This window comes from Hyperoodon ampullatus (genome assembly GCF_949752795.1).
Source record: "Hyperoodon ampullatus genome assembly, chromosome: 18".
NCBI classification, from domain to species: Eukaryota; Metazoa; Chordata; class Mammalia; order Artiodactyla; family Ziphiidae; genus Hyperoodon; species Hyperoodon ampullatus.
The window spans coordinates 28,718,568-28,736,242 of NC_136931.1; the positions used below are offsets into that span (position 1 = coordinate 28,718,568).

A 17,675-nucleotide genomic window follows, 5' to 3' on the forward strand; every position below is an offset into this window, starting at 1 on the left:
TTCCAGCCCAAGACAAAGACACTGACTTGGTCTCCAAAAGAACATTTATTTCCAAAATTGAGGCCACAGAAACAGAAATTCCCCCTCCCTGACCTCTGCTACTCCCATCAGATAATTCCCCAGCCTCCACAATAAGATGCCTCTTTGGCCCACAAACACCTTCTATAGAATACCCCTGTCTGGGGTCCCACAAACGTCCAAGGCCAGCTGAGCCTCTCGTTCACAGCTCAGCATGTTTTAACTGGGGTGGCTTCTTTGCTGCCTCCTTGGACAGGAGCTCGTTCCAGAAAGCCACTTCCTTGTCTTTCAGCTTCTCAGCTGCCTGGGTGGTGACGCCAATCTGAAGGTACCCTTATTTCTGGTCATACAGTGGCCAAGGGGGAAGCCCCTCCCCGTTGGGATTCCTGGGAACAGAATCACATAGAAATTCCCCAAAGCTACTGTGTGGCCCCAACAACCCTCAGAGATTGTCAGGGACCCTCTGGCTTCATCTCTGCCAAAGGCTCATACGCCTCCAGAGACAGGAGGCTGACTATCTCCTGGGCAGCCTGTCCACTGAGGGAGCTCTCACGTCAGGGGTCACAGGGCGGGGAGTTTGCCCAGCACACGTTGGAAGCTCCTGCCACCCAGCAGACACGCCCTGCCCCTTCCGAACCTTGCTCTGTCTGTGCCACCAGCTCACCCGTTCCGAGCAAAGTTGGTCCAAAATTTCATCACCATCTTGCTGAGATTGGTCTCCTCTTCTGAGGCACCATCTGTGGGGAGGAGACAAAGCCATTGTTACTCAAAGTGTGGTTCAGGGGCAGCAGCAGCCCTTGAAAACTTGTTAGAAATTCAGAAACGGAGCCCTTACTCCAGACCTACTGAGTCAAAACCATATTTTAAGAAGATCTTGGGCAATTCAAGTGCACTTTAAGCTTGACAGTTACTGACTTAGGTCGGGCTCAGTGAAGGGCTGTAGTCAATCCATAAACTGGCTGGGTCACAGGGCCACACCCCAGGGTTTCTGCTACAGTAACCCCACCTCCCAGGATACTCTCCTTTGGGTCTTTTTTCAGTCTCCTACACCTACACACATTTTCATAGAATCTGAAAAATAACCAAGCTGCAAGGCCCCCAAAGAGTCACCCAACCAGAAAATGCCCAGAGGCACTGCCATGTACAGTCCTGGGTTGTGTCACACACAAGTTGTCGGTAACTGCTGAGGGTTAAGACATTGAAGACATCTGTGAAAAGTCTTTCTTTAAAATATTATACTCTTAAGTGTATTAAAATATTAAAAGATATGAGTTTTAGATAGATAGATAGATAGATGGTTGGATAGACAGACACATATTAGTCCTGATTCAAGGTTAAGAGCAATTCTAACCTTACTCTCGCGTACCTTCTGATATGCTCTTGTGAGTGCGAAGTGAATGGTGGCATTCTAGCCCTGAGCAGGGCCCTGCAGGTGACCCACCTCCTGTCTTACTGATGCCCAGGTCTGGATTCTTAGAGTGACCATGGATGAGGGCGCAAGGATACACATTCTCCATCATGCACATTAGAGCAAGAGAAAGGTTGGGACACTTTGTCCTTCAACTGTGTTATGGTGAATTCAGGAAACTAAGACCTGGAGAGAAGGAGGAAATTTCCCAAGGCCACCAAACCAAGACTTGAACCCAGATCCCCTAACTCCAAGTCTGTAGTCACCAAAGGGCCATCACCTTTCAAAAATGGAGCCCCGAAGACCGAGAAGAGCTCATCCCCATGGTCCCCTATCACCGTCTTGGGTTTCATCGCTGATGAGAAGCTTGGGCGATACTGAAACTCATACATGTAAGTGGGGGCTCCGGCATCTGGAAGACATGGATTCATGCACAGTTCACTTCAGCAGACGCACACCTGGATGGTATCAAGGGCTCCAGAGGTGGGTGGGAGGGGCGCTGTGAGCAATCAGGAAATTGGGGGCATGCCTGGTCCTGAGTGAACAACAATATTAACAGAAGTTGCCCGTTGTGAGAAGCAACTGTATGCCAGATCCTGTGCGTTCCTGCAGGAAGCCCCTGGTTATCAGCATAATAGAGAAAAAGATTTTTGGAAAAATTTCGTGACTTGATTAAGGGTGCATAGTTGGGGGAGGTGGAATAGGATTTGAGCCAGGTATTCATTGAATGAATAAGTGAAGATAGAATGAATGAATGAATGAAAGTTGAAACCTTGGGTAGATCCATTCAAAATAACTATAGTGGCACTAGTTCAACTCACATAAGCCCCTTCTGATGCATTCATACACAAGGACGTCTATATGCACACACTTTACACTATTATATTTCATTGCTAACAGGTTAGTCTTCATTCCCTTGGAGAATACCTGCAGCCTGACAGGTGTCTTCTATTATGCCCATTTTTGAGCGTTTCTGGTGTTTTTCACATGTATTCCAAGAAGAGTGAAGTAAATCCAAGTTGCTAGTCTGAAAGTGCAGATATTTAAATACAAGCCTATGCAGAAAGGGGACAGTCTATTCTTTGTGTCTCAGGAAACCACAATTCAGCATTTCCTTTTCCTCTGTCATCTCACAGGTCTTGCTTCCTGCTTGGCCCAGGGAGTGATAAGGTAGTGGCAGAAGGAAGAAGGGGCCGAGGGAGGGTACAGCTCCTCCCTCCTCCTCTCCCCTGCCCCTACGCTCACCACCCCCTCTCTAAGCCCCAGGAAGATGTCAGTTTTCCTGCTGATGCTTCAGCAGCGTTGCCCATCTTGCTCCTTCAGGGCTAACTCACGGGCCACCCGCCCAGGGAGCTCTGTGCTTTGCACTGATCATTATGCCCAGAGCGAGTGACTCTACCCGGGAAGAGTCAGGCCCCAAGTCAGACTGGCGGGGAAATATCACACTTTTTCCCTTCCTGGGGACAGAATCACATTTGGAAAATGCAGAAAAAAGGAATAAGAACAAAAAGATCACATCTAATCCCACTGCTCAGAGAAACCTCTGTTAATATTTTAGCACTTATCTCACTTATGTATATAAAATTAGGGTACTATTGTATGTTATTCATATGACTATAATAATTGCTTCATATCATTAAATATTTGCCCACAAAGTAGCTTAACAATATATGCCATCCCCACAGGAGGATGTAGAATAATCTATTTAATTGCCTCTCTCACCCCCCATCATTGCACTTTGGTTTAGCAAGAGGTGTTTTTTGGAAGAAACAATCCTTCTGTGGTCCCATAATCCACTTATTAAACAGTTGCTTCAAGGTCAAGCAGAAATTGCTGTAAGGAGGGGTTTTATCCTTGGCTCTGCCACTCAGAAGTTTTAGAATGGAACTCACAACCCAGCCAGAGAGGAAAGACCTTTTGTGAATGAGAGAACTTAATTATGGCAGCATGCTGCCCAAAATATATTCTCCTTCTTTGTTTCCTTTTTTTTTTTTTTAACTTTCTGCCTTAAACCTCTGAGATTTATTAAATTCTTACAACCACAACACAAGTCTTCAAAAGAAAGTAGGCACAGAATTGAATAATAACATTTAAGAACAATAAGAAAAGCAGAGGGAAGGAAAGCTAGCAATCAAAAATACGTAAATTAAAAGTGTAATTTTTTTTTTGGTTAGGAGGGGTTTATGAAATTAGCAGCATTATTTTTATCTTTTAATTTTTTTAATTAATTAACTAATTTATTTTTGGCTGCATTGTGTCTTTGTTGCTGTGTGTGGGCTTTCTTTAGTTGTGGCGAGTGGGGGCTACTCTTTGTTGTGGTGCACAGGCTTCTCATTGCAGTGGCTTCTCCTGTTGCGGAGTGTGGGCTCTAGGTGCAAGGACCTCAGTAGTTGTGGTGCTTGGGCTCAGGAGTTGTGGCTCACAGGTTCTAGAGCACAGGCTCAGTAGTTGTGGGTCATGGGCTTAGTTACTCCGCAGCAGGTGGGATCCTCCAGGACCAGGGCTTGAACCTGTGTCCCCTGCATTACCAGGCAGATTCTTAACCACTGCGCCACTGGGGAAGTCCCTATTTTTATTTTTTAATCTGAGTATCTCAACTGAGAGAATTAAGAAATCCACACTCTTAGAAAAGGGAAACCCCCTGCACTGTGGTGGGAATGTAAACTGATACAGCCACTATGGAGAACAGTATGAAGGTTCCTTAAAAAACTAAAAACAGAACTACCATATGACCCAGGAATCCCACTACTGGGCATATACCCAGAGAACACCATAATACAAAAAGACACACGCGGGCTTCCCTGGTGGCACAGTGGTTGAGAGTCTGCCTGCCAATGCAGGGGACATGGGTTCATGCCCCGGTCCGGGAAGATCCCACATGCCGCGGAGTGGCTGGGCCCATGAGCCATGGCCGCTGAGCCTGCGCGTCCAGAGCCTGTGCTCTGCAACGGGAGAGGCCACAACAGTGAGAGGCCAGCGCGCGTACCACCAAAAAAAAAAAAAAGACACACGCACCCCAATGTTCACTGCAGCACTATTTACAATAGCCAGGTCATGGAAGCAACCTAAATGCCCATCGACAGACGAATGGATAAAGAAGATGTGGTACATATATACAATGGAATATCACTCAGCCATAAAAAGGAAAGAACTTGGGTCATTTGTAGAGATGTGGGTCATTTGTAGAGACGTGGATGCCTCTAGAGACTGTCATACAGAGTGAAGTAAGTCAGAAAGAGAAAAACAAATATCGTATATTAACACATGTATGTGGAGCCTAGAAAAATGGTACAGATGAACCAGTTTGCAGAGCAGAAATTGAGACACAGAAGTAGAGAACAAACGTATGGACACCAAGGGGGGAAGTGGCGGGGGGTGGAGGGGTGGTGTGATGAATTGGGCGATTGGGATTGACATGTATACACTGATGTGTATAAAATGGATAACTAATAAGAAAAAAAAAGAAATAAAAAATAAACATAGAAATAATATTCATGGGCTTCCCTGGTGGCGCAGTGGTTGAGAGTCCACCTGCCGATGCAGGGGACGCAGGTTCGTGCCCCGGTACGGGAAGATCCTACATGCCGCGGAGCGGCTAGGCCCGTGAGCCATGGCCGCTGAGCCTGCGCGTCTGGAGCCTGTGGTCCGCAACGGGAGAGACCACAACAGTGAGAGGCCCGCGTACTGAAAAAAAAAAAAAAAAAAAAAAATGTTCATGGTGAGTATCCAAGGATAATGGGACTGTGAAAGACTTTCTGTTTCTTTGAGATTATCTGTACTTTTCCTTTTCTCCACTTTACAAAATATAAAATCATTTTCCTCTGAGTGTTCCACTATGAAACCAAGATATGCTTTTAAAATGCAGTAATAGCACTGACCCTCTGCTCAACTGTGAGGCAGCTGGAGGGTTTCTAACAGCTCCCAGCGCCTTCTAATCTGGTTTTCCACCTTTGCTTCCCTCGGTGTCTCCCAACTCCCATTCCCACATCAGGCTCCCAGGTCGTGTCTGTGTTCCATTTCCCGGGTCCCATCCCCCCTTCCATCCTCCTTCCTCTCTCTACCCCTCCTCCCCCAGCCCAGCTCCATCCTCAGTCCCAGAGGCTGCTGCCCTCCTTCCTGAGCATGAACAAGCCATCAGACCTCCTCAGAGGAGGGCTCTGACCTGTTCTTAGTGCTCGTGTCCCCTTGAATTGTAGATCTGGCTTCAAGCCAAATAATGACATTGCACCCAACTTCATGGTTGACTCTTTTTATTCAGAATTTACACCCACCCTTACTTCCCAAGAGGAGCGAGGTGAGTACTAATGGTAAAATGATTAGGAAGGAGAGTAAGAGCTCAACCAACACAGGACAGGAGGAATGTCTCCGTTGCAGCCGTGGCTGGAGATATGGCCCCAGGATGCTAAGCTGAGCTCTGAGCTTCCTGTGGGCCAAGGAGAGTTTGGCCATAACTTTCCACCATCTGATGCTGCACAGAGTAGGGTCAGTCTTGAATCCAGGTCCCATGACTAGACTGGCTGGTCTGCAAGGGGTCCCATCGGTAGCCACATCAGGGCCAGGAACACTTACAAGAATAGAGACACTTTCCCCTCCTGCTGACCCTCCACAGATGGTCACAGAGCCTGGATCCCCTCCAAAGTTGGCAGTGTTCTCCTGGACCCAGTGCAGTGCTGCCAACTGGTCCAAGTGACCCCAGTTCCCCCGGCTGTGTTCATCCCCCGTGCTGTAAGAGAACAGGGTGGGGTTGAGAGCAGAGATGTCACAGCAGGGCTCTCAAGACCACAGATGGGGCTGGGGGTCTGGGTGAGGCTTCTGGAAGAGACTGGGCTTCCACAGCCCTGACACTGGGGTCTTCACCTGCCTCCCATCCTGCAGCATTGTTCTGCTGTAGCGCTCTATACATCCATCCCACATCTATTCATTGAGCATCTACTATTCTACAATTCCAAAGGGAATTCCAGGAAGAAGACACAGCACGTGCAAAGGCCCCAGGGTCCAGTGAACAAAAGTGTGAGTCTAGGACATACAGCTACAGAGGGCCCTGAGGACCTTGGTAAAGATGTCAATGTCACCATAAGTTAGGAAGCCATTGCAGGGATGACATGATTCCATTTATGTCCTAAATGATTACTTTGGCTACTGTGTGGATCAGACATGGTGTAAAATAGCAGGGTTATAAAAGTAGGTGTTATTACAACAATCCAGGGGAGACACAGAGTGCTTTGAACAGAGTGATTACAAGGGAGGAGGTGAGAAGTGGCTGGATTCTGAATATATTGTAAAAGTGGAGCCAAGAGGACTTGCTGGTGACTGGATGTGGGGTGTAAGGAAAAGAAAAGAATCCAAGTGCCCACAGGGTTTTATCCTGAGTAACTGGAAGGGCGGAGCTGCCTGCAGCTGAGCAGGAGGCCCTGTGGAGAAAGGAGGAGGGTTTGGGGGAGTCAAGGGTTAAGTTTGTCCGTGGAAGGAAGAGGTGCCCTCAGGTGTCCCGTGGGGATGGCAGGAGGTAGTTAATGATGTACATGCTGGTTTTAAAGGAGAGAACCAGTGGGACAGAGAAGAAGATGCACACAGAGGCTGAGACGGGGAGGGGAAGGGTCCGGGAGGGGCCGAGAAGGAGCAGCCATGAGGGAGGAGGTGGCCAGGAGCCAAGAGAAGGACATTTTTCAAAAAGATTTGAGGGATGACGTGTGGTTACTGCCAAGGCTGGGCCACTGGTGACCTGGACCGGAGCAGTGTGGTGCCTGGTCGGGGTGAAACCCTGACATGGTAGAGGAGAGCCTGGGGGAGAGGAAGGGGGAGTGTACGCAGTTATACTGTAACTGGGAGCAGCTGTGGGCCGTGGGGGAGGGAGATGAGGAGTCTCAGTGAAGGTGACACATCCCGGGACATGACTCGCCTGGGACAAGCCTCCTCCAGCCCATAGGTCTTTCCAGTGAGATGACCACCCCTCCCCCAGCCCACCCACCAGCCATCTGAGGGTAAGAGGTCCTGGGGCTGGTACATTCAGAAAAGGCTCAGTAACTGTGCCTGCAGGAAGTCCGGTTCCTGTCCCCACGGAGACTCCATGGAGGAGACTCAAGCCTTCGCTCACGCATGTGCCAAACTCCACGAAGGAAATGGGGTGAGTGGGCCCTACGCTCCTCCCCGTAGACGTGTCCACTGGAGTCAGGTGCTCGTTACAGCCTCCAAGTTCCAGCCGCCCGTTCCTCCACCTACAAGACTTTACGGAGCTCCCACGTGAGTCCGCTCCTTCTTTACTTCCCCGTGAGGTAAGACGTATAAGCCTCAAACTGCTGCGCTGCATGTTAACTGTCATCTTACAGGTATGCAACATGCTGGGCAGCACAGGTGAAAAAGAGATGAGCATTTCAGATGAGGTAACATTTGGGTTGGGCTTTGCAGGAATAATAGGAGTTTGTCAGGCAGATTAGGCATTTTACATGCAAGTAAGTGGACCAGGGTGGCTGGGGAAGGAGAAGGAAGGTAGAGCCCAATTACGAGGGGACTTGCATGTCTTAGTAGGGAACCTAGCAAAGATCCCTTTGAGGGCTTGCAGGACCAGAGTGGGGTCCTAGCACTCCCACACTGAGGGTCAATGGGCCATGAGGAGAGTCCAGTGTCTTACCTGAAGAATCCCCAGATGCCCAGGCGGTACTGAATGGTCACCACCACCACGTTTTCATGGGCAGAGAGGGCCAGCCCATCATAGGTTGATGCCCCGCCCAACATCAGACCTCCTCCGTGGATCCACACCATCACCTGGATGGGGAGGAAGCAACCGTACAGGGCATAGGAAGCAGAGCTGGGAAAGACCTCAAGAGGCTGTCTGGTTTGGTCATCTACCCGTTCTCCCAGCTGTGGCCCAGGCCACCACCCCACTCAGTGCACCCTGGCTGCCCCTGCCGGTCTCCCCTGCCTCAGTGCCACCTCCTGCCAGTGCTCTTCATGCTGAGAACATCATCATGGGAACAGCCAAGGCTAAGAGCATCATCTTCTCTCCAACACTCCCACCGTCCTCACTCCTGGACCCCTCACGCAGCTCAGCACACTCCGCATGCAACAGCCCTTGGTTAGAATCTTATTTCAGCCTCACCTTAGTTACTTTTTGTGTGGTGAAATAAACTTCTCACGTGAATGGTGACCATGTCAAGAAGCACACGCCCCGGGTGGTACCTCTTCTTAATAGGCCTTTCCGCTGCCTCCTCTGTTCCCCAAATCTCACCCATCCTCCAAAGCCCAGCCTAAAAGCCACCTCCTCTAAGAAGTCTTCAATCATCTGATGAATATGATCTGAAAACCTACTAGGTGCCAGGGACTGTGGTAAGAATTGAGGATGAGAGTGGACATGACAATTCATAATGCATGGCCCTGAATTTAAAGAGTTCACATAGCAAGAAAGTGAGAATGGCTAAAATAATAGTATAATGATTTTGTTAATAAAAAAATCAAAGAACTCATACATGAACTATGTGTCAAGTACTGCTCTAAGCATTTAAAAATAAACCATCCACGAGATAAGGACTACTATTGTCCCATTTCACAGACAGGAAAACTGAGGCACTTAACCACCCTGAGGTCACACAGCTAATAGGCGGTGGAGGCAGGACTTGAACCCAGGCAGTCTGGCTCCAGAGTCCACATGTTGAGCTGCCCAGCACATGGCAGCCAATGGCCACAGTGCAGTAGGCTGGCTGTTGGGGCAGGAGGAATTTCTTCCCTTCAACTCTAACTAATGCATCAGCAAGACTTGCCTTGTGTGCTGTGTCAAATACTGACATAAATCTTGATATTCATCACTGAACACTTGTGTGTGATTATCCCTGATTTGAGGAAACAGAGCCAGGTCTCTCAGCTAGTAAAAGGCAGAACAAGGACTTACACCCAGACCCTGCGGTTCCAGAGCCTGTGTCCACAGTAGAGGTTCTCCAGCTTCAGGTTCCTGGAGCCCCTGCTCCTCCTACATCTCTGATCCCTGCCTACCTCCGGGCAGAGGGACTGAGTGTGCAGTCACCTCTGAGTCCAGGCTGAGCCAATGGCTGACCAGCAGTGATTTGCTGAAGAAACTAGTCCAGCTCTGTGCAACCCAGATGCTAAGATCCTCGAAGGCAGGGGCTGTGTGGTCATGGTTTTATGTTCTTCCTTTCTCTTAACCCCCAATTCTAGCTATGCATATGGGGGCGCTGAGTATGTACTAGGGGAATGAATGAATGCATGAATGAATGAATTAACAATTGTCCCCACCTCTTTGAGCCCAGCATGTGCAGGGCCACCTTCTAGTCACAAGTTCACAGATGCCCTCCTCCACATCTGAGCACCATGCCAGGGGTGTTCCTGGGAGATGGCTGGGTGCTCACACCCCTCCTGTCTCTACCCCACTGACCCCTCCTTTCCCAGCAGACCAGCCCCACCCTCCAGCCTGAGTCTGGAAGGCTGCCCCATCTCTGGGCTTCCATTTATTCTGAAAATGCTGACTCACTGGGTCATCAGCTTGTGCCAAAGACAATTAGGAAGTAAAATTATCTACAATAAAATCTTGATAGTTGGCAAAGGCAAAGGAAAGTGCTTCTCTGTTGCTCCAGGCTCAGCACCCTCCACCTGTGACACTGAGACACTGAAAGTTTGTCAGAGAAGGTCTTTGTGTGCTGAGGAAAGGCCACACACAGGCTCCACTTGCTAGTGTGTGTGTGTCAAAGAGCGTGACTTGAAGATCAGGAGACTGGTGCTCTAGTCCTGCCAACCCTACTCTATGACCTTGCCTTCCCCTCACTGGGCTTCAGTTTCTCTATCTGTAACAGAAGGGTTGGGTTGTTGGCTTATCTCCAAGATTCCTCCCAGCTCTGACTTTATGGGAAATTATGTCTTAGCCACCCGGGGTATCAGATTCCTAATCTAACAATTAAGAGTAATCCTCTTGTCCATCTATTAGCATGAGAGACCTTAGACAAATTAAAATGTTCATTACAGACGTACAGCTAACTCCCCCAGAGGCCCTATGTCTGTCACTATGGGAAACTGAGGTGTGGAAAACCTGTGTTCCCCGATGTCAAGTTTGGCTGTGGTGGTAAAGAAAGCCCTGGGGCCCCTGGGGAACAGCCTGGGGACCCTGGAACAGCCTTGACCCAAGATGCCCCAACCCAGCACTGTCTTCATCCCCTTCCAGTCTACACCAGCCTTGACCATTTGTTCCCACTGCTTACCGGCAGCCTGCTTCTCTTCCTCAAGTCAGCAGGAGTGTAAATATTTAGGTAAAGACAGTCTTCGGAAAACGTGAGGTTAATGTTCTCCTTTCTGTTGGTAAAGAGCTCTGAGATCCTCTGCCCCGCCACTGGGTCTTGGGAGCACCTGGAAGGGGGCAAGGAGAGAAAAGAATTCTTGAAGTTCAATCAGAGCTGACCAAGGAGATGTCTCCTGCGGTCAGGCCAGGTCTTGGCCCGGGAGAATTAAGCCTGTAAATAGAGTTGTTCTTACCAGATTCCAGACACTGGAATGCATAGGAGGCTACCTGGGGGATCACGATGGAGGGACCTGGGGCTCACCAAGGTCTCCTGGGAGAGTGAATAGTGAGAAGGCCTGGCACCTTCCCCTTCCAGGAGCCTTCAGGATGCCTTGTGTCAAGAAGAGGATGCTGCTTATATGCCTGGGAATGGATCGTTTCCTGCATGTCCTGGTCATGGCTGACTCTCTGCTGGGCTCTGCATAGTGAGTGCGGGGTGACCACGTTCCTCTACCAGGTAAACCAGGTGTTCCAGTCCATGGGATACTTCCAAAAACCATGAGAAGTCACTCTATTGGTAGACATTTAAGGCATGCAACAGGTCAAGGACAAAATATTTGTGGTGCAACATTAGGATAACTTTATTCTAGTCCTGCCTCAGCCACTTATGTGCTGGGTGATCTTGGGTGAATTCCTTCTCGGCTCTGGGCCCCAGTCTGCCATGTCTAAGTGAGGGGAGTGATTTCTGTAAGGGTCTTGCAGCACTGACATGCTAAGATTCTATCATCAACCCATCTGGTCAAGTGCTATTTGTTGCCCATATAATGGATCTTAAAGATCCAACAGAGATAATTGGTAATATTTAATCTTCAGATCAGCTCCATGATATAGGTTCTACTAATATCCCCATTTTACATTTGAGAAAACTGAGGCACAGAGAGGTTACAGAACCTGCCCAAGGTCACACAGCCAGGAAGAGCCATTCTATGTAGTGCTTATGTTTCTGAGGACATTATAAGCAACACTTCCAGATTTCCAGAAAGCAGGCATGACTGCCCCCAGTATGTCAATGAGGTAACTGAGGCACTGAGGTGTTTGGATGAAACAGCTGTCAAGTGGCAGAGTCAGAGCGGCAAAGACAGCCTCTTGATTTCCATCGTGGGGGAACTTTCCCCAGATCACCAAGGCAAAGGGCATATTATTCATATAAGAAGAAATTCAAAAATTAAAAAAGGGAAAGAGAGTTCAACATCACTAGTATTCAGATAATTGCAGAGTAAATTTTAAAATTATATAAATAATTATGATGATAATTATTATTATTTTGCCTATCCAATAGTCAAAACAATTTTTTAATAATCCCAAGCATTGGCAAGGGTCTGGTGAATGAAAGTTTTCATATATTAATGGAAGGAGTGTAGTTAGAACATTTCTGGAAGGAAATTTAACAAAAGGTGATACTCTTTTCCTCAGAAATGTCATTTCTTGGAACTTATCCCAAAATACTGTGAATGTGCATAAAGGTTTGGCTACATGATGTTCATCACGGTGCTAATTATATTATCAGAAACATCAAGAACAACTTAATGATCCCAAATAAGAGATTGGGTAAATAAATTATTATTCAGTACCCAGTGTAATATAATGTCAGGCTGTGATATTTAATGACATATAACGATGTTCATGATACATTTATAAATGAGCAAAGCAGGCATTCAAAGTATCTGTATCCTGTGATATAATAAGAAATATATTTTTGGTCTTCTTCCCATTTCTGGCAGAGCTCTTAAAACCCTTGGAATTTCCTAAGCGATGAGAGTGATAAATGTGTCTTTTGTTGTGTTAATGAGGTGATTCGGGACCTTACCTAAGGATGGGAGCTGATTATCAAAAGAACCACATGTGATTCCAGGTTTGGAATATTCAGATCCACCCCCCTGACTTCTGGGGAAGGGAAAGGGGCTGGAGGTTGAATCAATCACCAATGGTCAATGATTTCATCAATCCTGCCCATGTACCGAAGCCCAAAAGGCTAGAGTTAAGAGAGCCTCTAGGTTGGTGAACCAGAACTCTTCCAAGTGCCAACGTGCTGGGACCAGAACTCCGCAGGACAGGAGCTCCTTTGTGCCTCACATTATGTATCTCTTCATCTGTCTGGTGATTCATACCCTTTAATATTCTTCATAATAAACCAGTAATCTAGTGAGTAAACTAGCATCCTGGGTTTTATGAGTTGCTTTAGCAAATTAATGGAACCCGAGGAGGGGGTCATGGGAACCTGTGACTTATAGCCATTTGATCAGAAGCAGAGGTAACAACTTGGACTTGAGATATCATCTGAAACAGAGGGCAGTGTTGTGGGACTGAGCCTTTAACCCATATAATATGATGCTGTCTCCAGATGGTTAGTGTCAGAATTGAGTTGAATTGTAGGACACCCAGATGGTGTCAGAGAATTGTGTGCTGGTGTGGAAAAAAGAAAATAAACATTGGAATTGTGTGCAGAATCTTACGTGGTTACATTTTAAGGGATAAAATATGCAATAGGTAAGAGACTACAAAAACAGAATCTAAAATATGAACAGCAGTTCTCTCTAGGTAGTAGAAGTATATATAATTTTCATTTTCTTACCTTTACTTCCTCACTTTTTTGTAATAAGTATGTATTACACTTGCAATCAGGAAGTAAAAACAGTGAATATTATAAAGAAAGGAAAGAAGGGAGAGAGAGAGGGAGGGAGGGAGGATGGCAAGAGTAGAGGAGAGAAAAGAAAGAAAAGGAGAGGAGAGGAGAGAAGAGGAAAGGAAAGGACAAGAAAAGAAAAGAAAAGAAAAAAGCAGGAAGAGGCGGGACCCTGGAAATTCCCAGAAATGCCTTGCTGAGATGAAAAGGGTCTGAATCCATGCACGTAGATATCCCAGGTGTCCTGGGGGATGACTTCAACATCTTGGCCCAACGTGGCCAGAGCGACCAGGATACACCAACCAGTGCTCTACTCCTTACTAGGTAACAGTCACACCTGGGAGTTAGGAACGTGACTGGTCAACACCCCAAAAACTCCCCACCTACACATCTGGCCCACCTCACTCCTCAACTACAGCAAAGTTCAAGACAGGAGAATAAATAGAATCATTACTTCTGATCCCCCTCACCTGCTCAACTCTTTATTTTATTCCAAAGCACTTATCCTACTCTAACATATTACATTACCTATTGCTTTGCATATTTTTCAGTGTGTCTCTCCCTGCTAGAATGCAAGCTGCATGAGGGTGGGATCTTTGCTCTGTTCACTAATGGATCCCAGGAAACTAGAACACGCCTGGCACACAGGAGGTGCTCCGTAAATATTTGTTGAATAAATGGCTCTAGAATGCTGTGAGAGTTCTGAAATGTTTGTAAGGATCTACAATATCTTGAGGATTCCAGAACAAAGTATGAGCCACTCAGAGGATTGCCTTGGCTCCTTCCTGTGTCCCTTTGAGGCTAACATCCCCACTGGAAGATGCCAGAGTCACACCTTGACTTACATGGGAGGGTAAGAGGTGGTATTCTTCACGAAGATCCATGGTTCTGCAGGCTGTGGCGGAGCAAACCTCAAGGATCCAAGAGGGGGCTTGGCAAAAGGGACTCCCAGGAAAACGGCCACAGGCTGTGCAAAACCTTCTAAGCTGACATATTTCCCCAGGACTCTGCCCTGCGCGGTGTCCACAACAGGCGGTGAGGGTGGTTGCCCTGCTGGACATTGAGAGGAAATGAGTACATGTCAGTGGTGAAGGTGTGAACTGGACTCTGGGTGAATTTTGTTACTTTTGCCACATGATCTTGAATGTCCCCTCAACTCTCTAAGCCTCAGTTTCTTCTTATGTAAGAGAGAGTGAAGCTAACTGTCCTTCTTAACTCACAGCGCTCTCTGAAGGAGCGAATTGGAATTGGAGGTATAACAGCATCCAATAAGACATAAATGCAAAAAGAAGAGCCACTGGGAATGAAGAAGGCCTTCAGTTTCCACACTTAGGAGCATCTAGAAACAATCACTGGACGCTGGTGCCAAGCTGCACGCTGGATGAGAGGATGAACAAGAGCAGGCTGCTCTTCTCAGAAATCTGGCCTTATGTGGAGGATGAGCCACAAACATACCTGACCCTACTGCTGGGAAGAAAGTGGTCCATGTCCTGAGAGAGGTACCAAGTAAGGTGCCATAGGAGACAGAAGAGGGAGCGAGGCCTTCTGACTGGTGGCTTCATGGAGGCAGTGACCTTGGAGCTGGGACTTGCAGTAGTGGAAGGAGTGACAAGGGGAGGTGGAAGAGGGTGCTTAAAGGTATAAACAGAGATGAGATTGTGCAGAGGTGAGGCTCTGCGATAGCAAAGTGCAAGACCTGCTTGAGGAAGAGCGATTGGCCCATTTGGGTCAGGGAGAGTAATGGGGGAGGAACATAATCCTGGATGAGACAGGTTCATGTCTGGGAGGGTCTCAAACGCCAGGCCAGTGATTCGGGCTTTATTTAGTGGGTAAATGAGCAGCAGTGAACCGTCCTGGAGTAAAAGAGAGTGACACAATCAGCTTGAAGAGGCCCCTTCTGCTGGCTCTGAGCAGGGTCATCCAGAGGGAGCGAGACTGGGGCTCAGATTCCATCTGTCCCCTTCTCGTGGAGCAGACAGTTCTTTCTCACTGAGCTGAAATGCAACTCCCTGCAGCTGCCACATCAGTCCTGGTCCTACCTGCTCTGGGACATCCTGAACCTTCATGTGACAGGCAGCCTTAGTGACCCCTGTTCATACCCATCCCTCAAGTCTTCTCTTGTCTGTCCTCAACAGCTTCAGTTTGTTTAAACATCCTAACAGGAAATGATTTCCAGCCTCTCATCCTCCCAATTGTTCCCCTTTAGATATACACAGAAGGTCAAACTCTCTCTCAAAGTATGTGGCCAGAACAGAAAAGAATAACCCAGATTTGGTCTTACAGACAAATCCGATGATAACCTTCAAGAGAGATGAAGTGGACAGATGTCCAAATGGCAAGGGTGAAAAAGTGGGCGATTGGCTGAGAGGTATAGGCAATCCTGGTAACGGCAGCAGTTACCACTTGTGTTATATGTAATGTTTGTATATTGAGCACTTACTATGTGCTACATGGGCATTCCAGTTCCTTTAAACTAATCTTCACAAAAGCCTTGCTAGGTAGACATTAATATGTCCATTTTACAGATGAGGTAACTGAGGAAATGGAGGCAGCCAGTATGGACTTTCTAAAGGTAGAATTGGCATGGCCCTGCCAGGGGGTAAACAGCAGTAAGGGAATAATCTGCCCCTAATTTGGTTCTTACTCTGCTCTTACCCTCAGTTCCAGGCCTCTCACAGTATCATAGCACCAGGAGGAAGATAAAATCCAGTGGAGCCTGGGCTGTCAGTGCACTGACAGCCAGAGAACTGGCTCTGGATTCAGGAGATAGAGAATTCAGAGCATGATTTTCTGGTTGACATTGGGCATGTACATTTCCCTCTCTGAGTCTCAGTTTCTCCATCTATAAAATGGCACAGATGCATTCTGAGGTCTCTTGCCGCACCCTTGTATTAACCAGGTCTTTTATGTTCTGTATTCTGATGCCTTGACATCTGGGGCCTTGCTGATTCTGGAGGGATTGCCCCTCCCAGAGTTCGCCCATCCCTAATGATAGGAATGAACTTCCCCTTCAAGTGTGCCGGAGCCTATACCCCAACTACCTTCTTTACCAGGCCCTCCACATCTGGCCACTGTCATCCTGCCCTAATCACTCCAGGCCAAGTACCTGACAACTGTGGGAACTCCCTAAGCCCCAGAGCCCATTGCAATCGGCTGCCAATCCCAAACCTGCTTATCCTGCCTCACCTCTACCTTCCCCCCAGCAACCAAGATGAAGGTTCTTGCACCCAATTCCTCCTTCCTTCCTCTGCCTCCTGATGCACCAGGTGCCTCACCTTGTGGCCCACCATGGTGGTGTCACTCCCCCTCCTCTGGGGAGCTGTGGGTAACAAACTATCTTTTCAGTGGCAGTTGGCTCCTGATCTGTGGCCTTACCACACCTCAGATTGTCTATTAATACACTATATCTTAAAGCAACCCTTTTATTTATGAATTCCTTTGTTTTTCTTTCTCCATTCCAGGCACTCTTTAGAAACAACAACCCATTTCAACCTTACAACAGCCCAGTGAGGTAGATACAGTTGTCACCCCCATTTTAGAAATGCAAAACCGAGGCACAGAAGAGGGACATCCCTTGTCAAAGAACACACAGCTACTAAGTGCTGAGCTGGACGCGAACCCACACACTCTGACCCCAGAGTGGATATCAATATTCTGCTAACACACTTTTGGCCATATCTGGACTAATAATCAAGGGGTTGCCTTGATATATGGAGCTTGCCAAAGTCCTCAACTGCCAGGGGCGAGGTTAGCTGGTTGCCCTCCTGCACGTGGCACAGCCCAGTTATCTTCCTCCCTGTCTCCTGTCGCTGGGGCTGGCTGGGCAGAGACTCAGAGTCCTGATAGCACGTGCTACTGCAGAACCCAGCCTTTCACTCCTTTGCCCTGTACACATCTCCTCTACCTTGTCCCCCAGGAAGATTTCCAAAGATGCCCCCGCTATTTGCATTTCAGAAGGACTCACCCCAAGCCATGGAAGTGGCGAGGGAGGTCAGGACCAGAAGGAGAAGCCACATCGTGGAAGGACAGCAACTTCTGGGCCTGCAGGTCTCTGTGCCAACAGAGGGCCTTATGAGTCCACCCCCCAGTTCCCGCCCCGCTCCAGCTCCCACCCCCAGCTCTGCCCCCGCCACCCAATAGCCTGATGAAGAGACAACAGAAAAGCTCTCCCCCTTCCCAAAGATGCAACGGGCGGCTGTTGGTGCCTCCAAGCTCCGCCCACCCAGAGTTTACCCTCTTTTATCAAAAGAGTCTGAATTAAACTCTCTGATTACAGATAGCCACCTACTCATTCAACAACTTGTTTCATAAGTGTTTTTCCCTTCCTGGACTCTAACCTTAGTGTGCTG

General features: G+C 47.9%; 1 protein-coding gene across 1 annotated transcript; it reads right to left on the minus strand.

Moving 5' to 3' along the window:
- Positions 1–220: 220 nt before the first annotated feature.
- On the minus strand, positions 221–17,342 carry LOC307066815 (liver carboxylesterase-like; the record flags this gene model as incomplete). Its single annotated transcript, XM_079724054.1, is given in 10 exon segments — positions 221–352; positions 356–404; positions 683–755; positions 1,707–1,838; positions 2,354–2,453; positions 5,996–6,149; positions 8,055–8,188; positions 10,627–10,771; positions 14,172–14,376; positions 17,291–17,342. Coding segments are annotated over 10 exon segments (1,176 nt in total).
- Between the last annotated feature and the right edge of the window lie 333 nt (positions 17,343–17,675).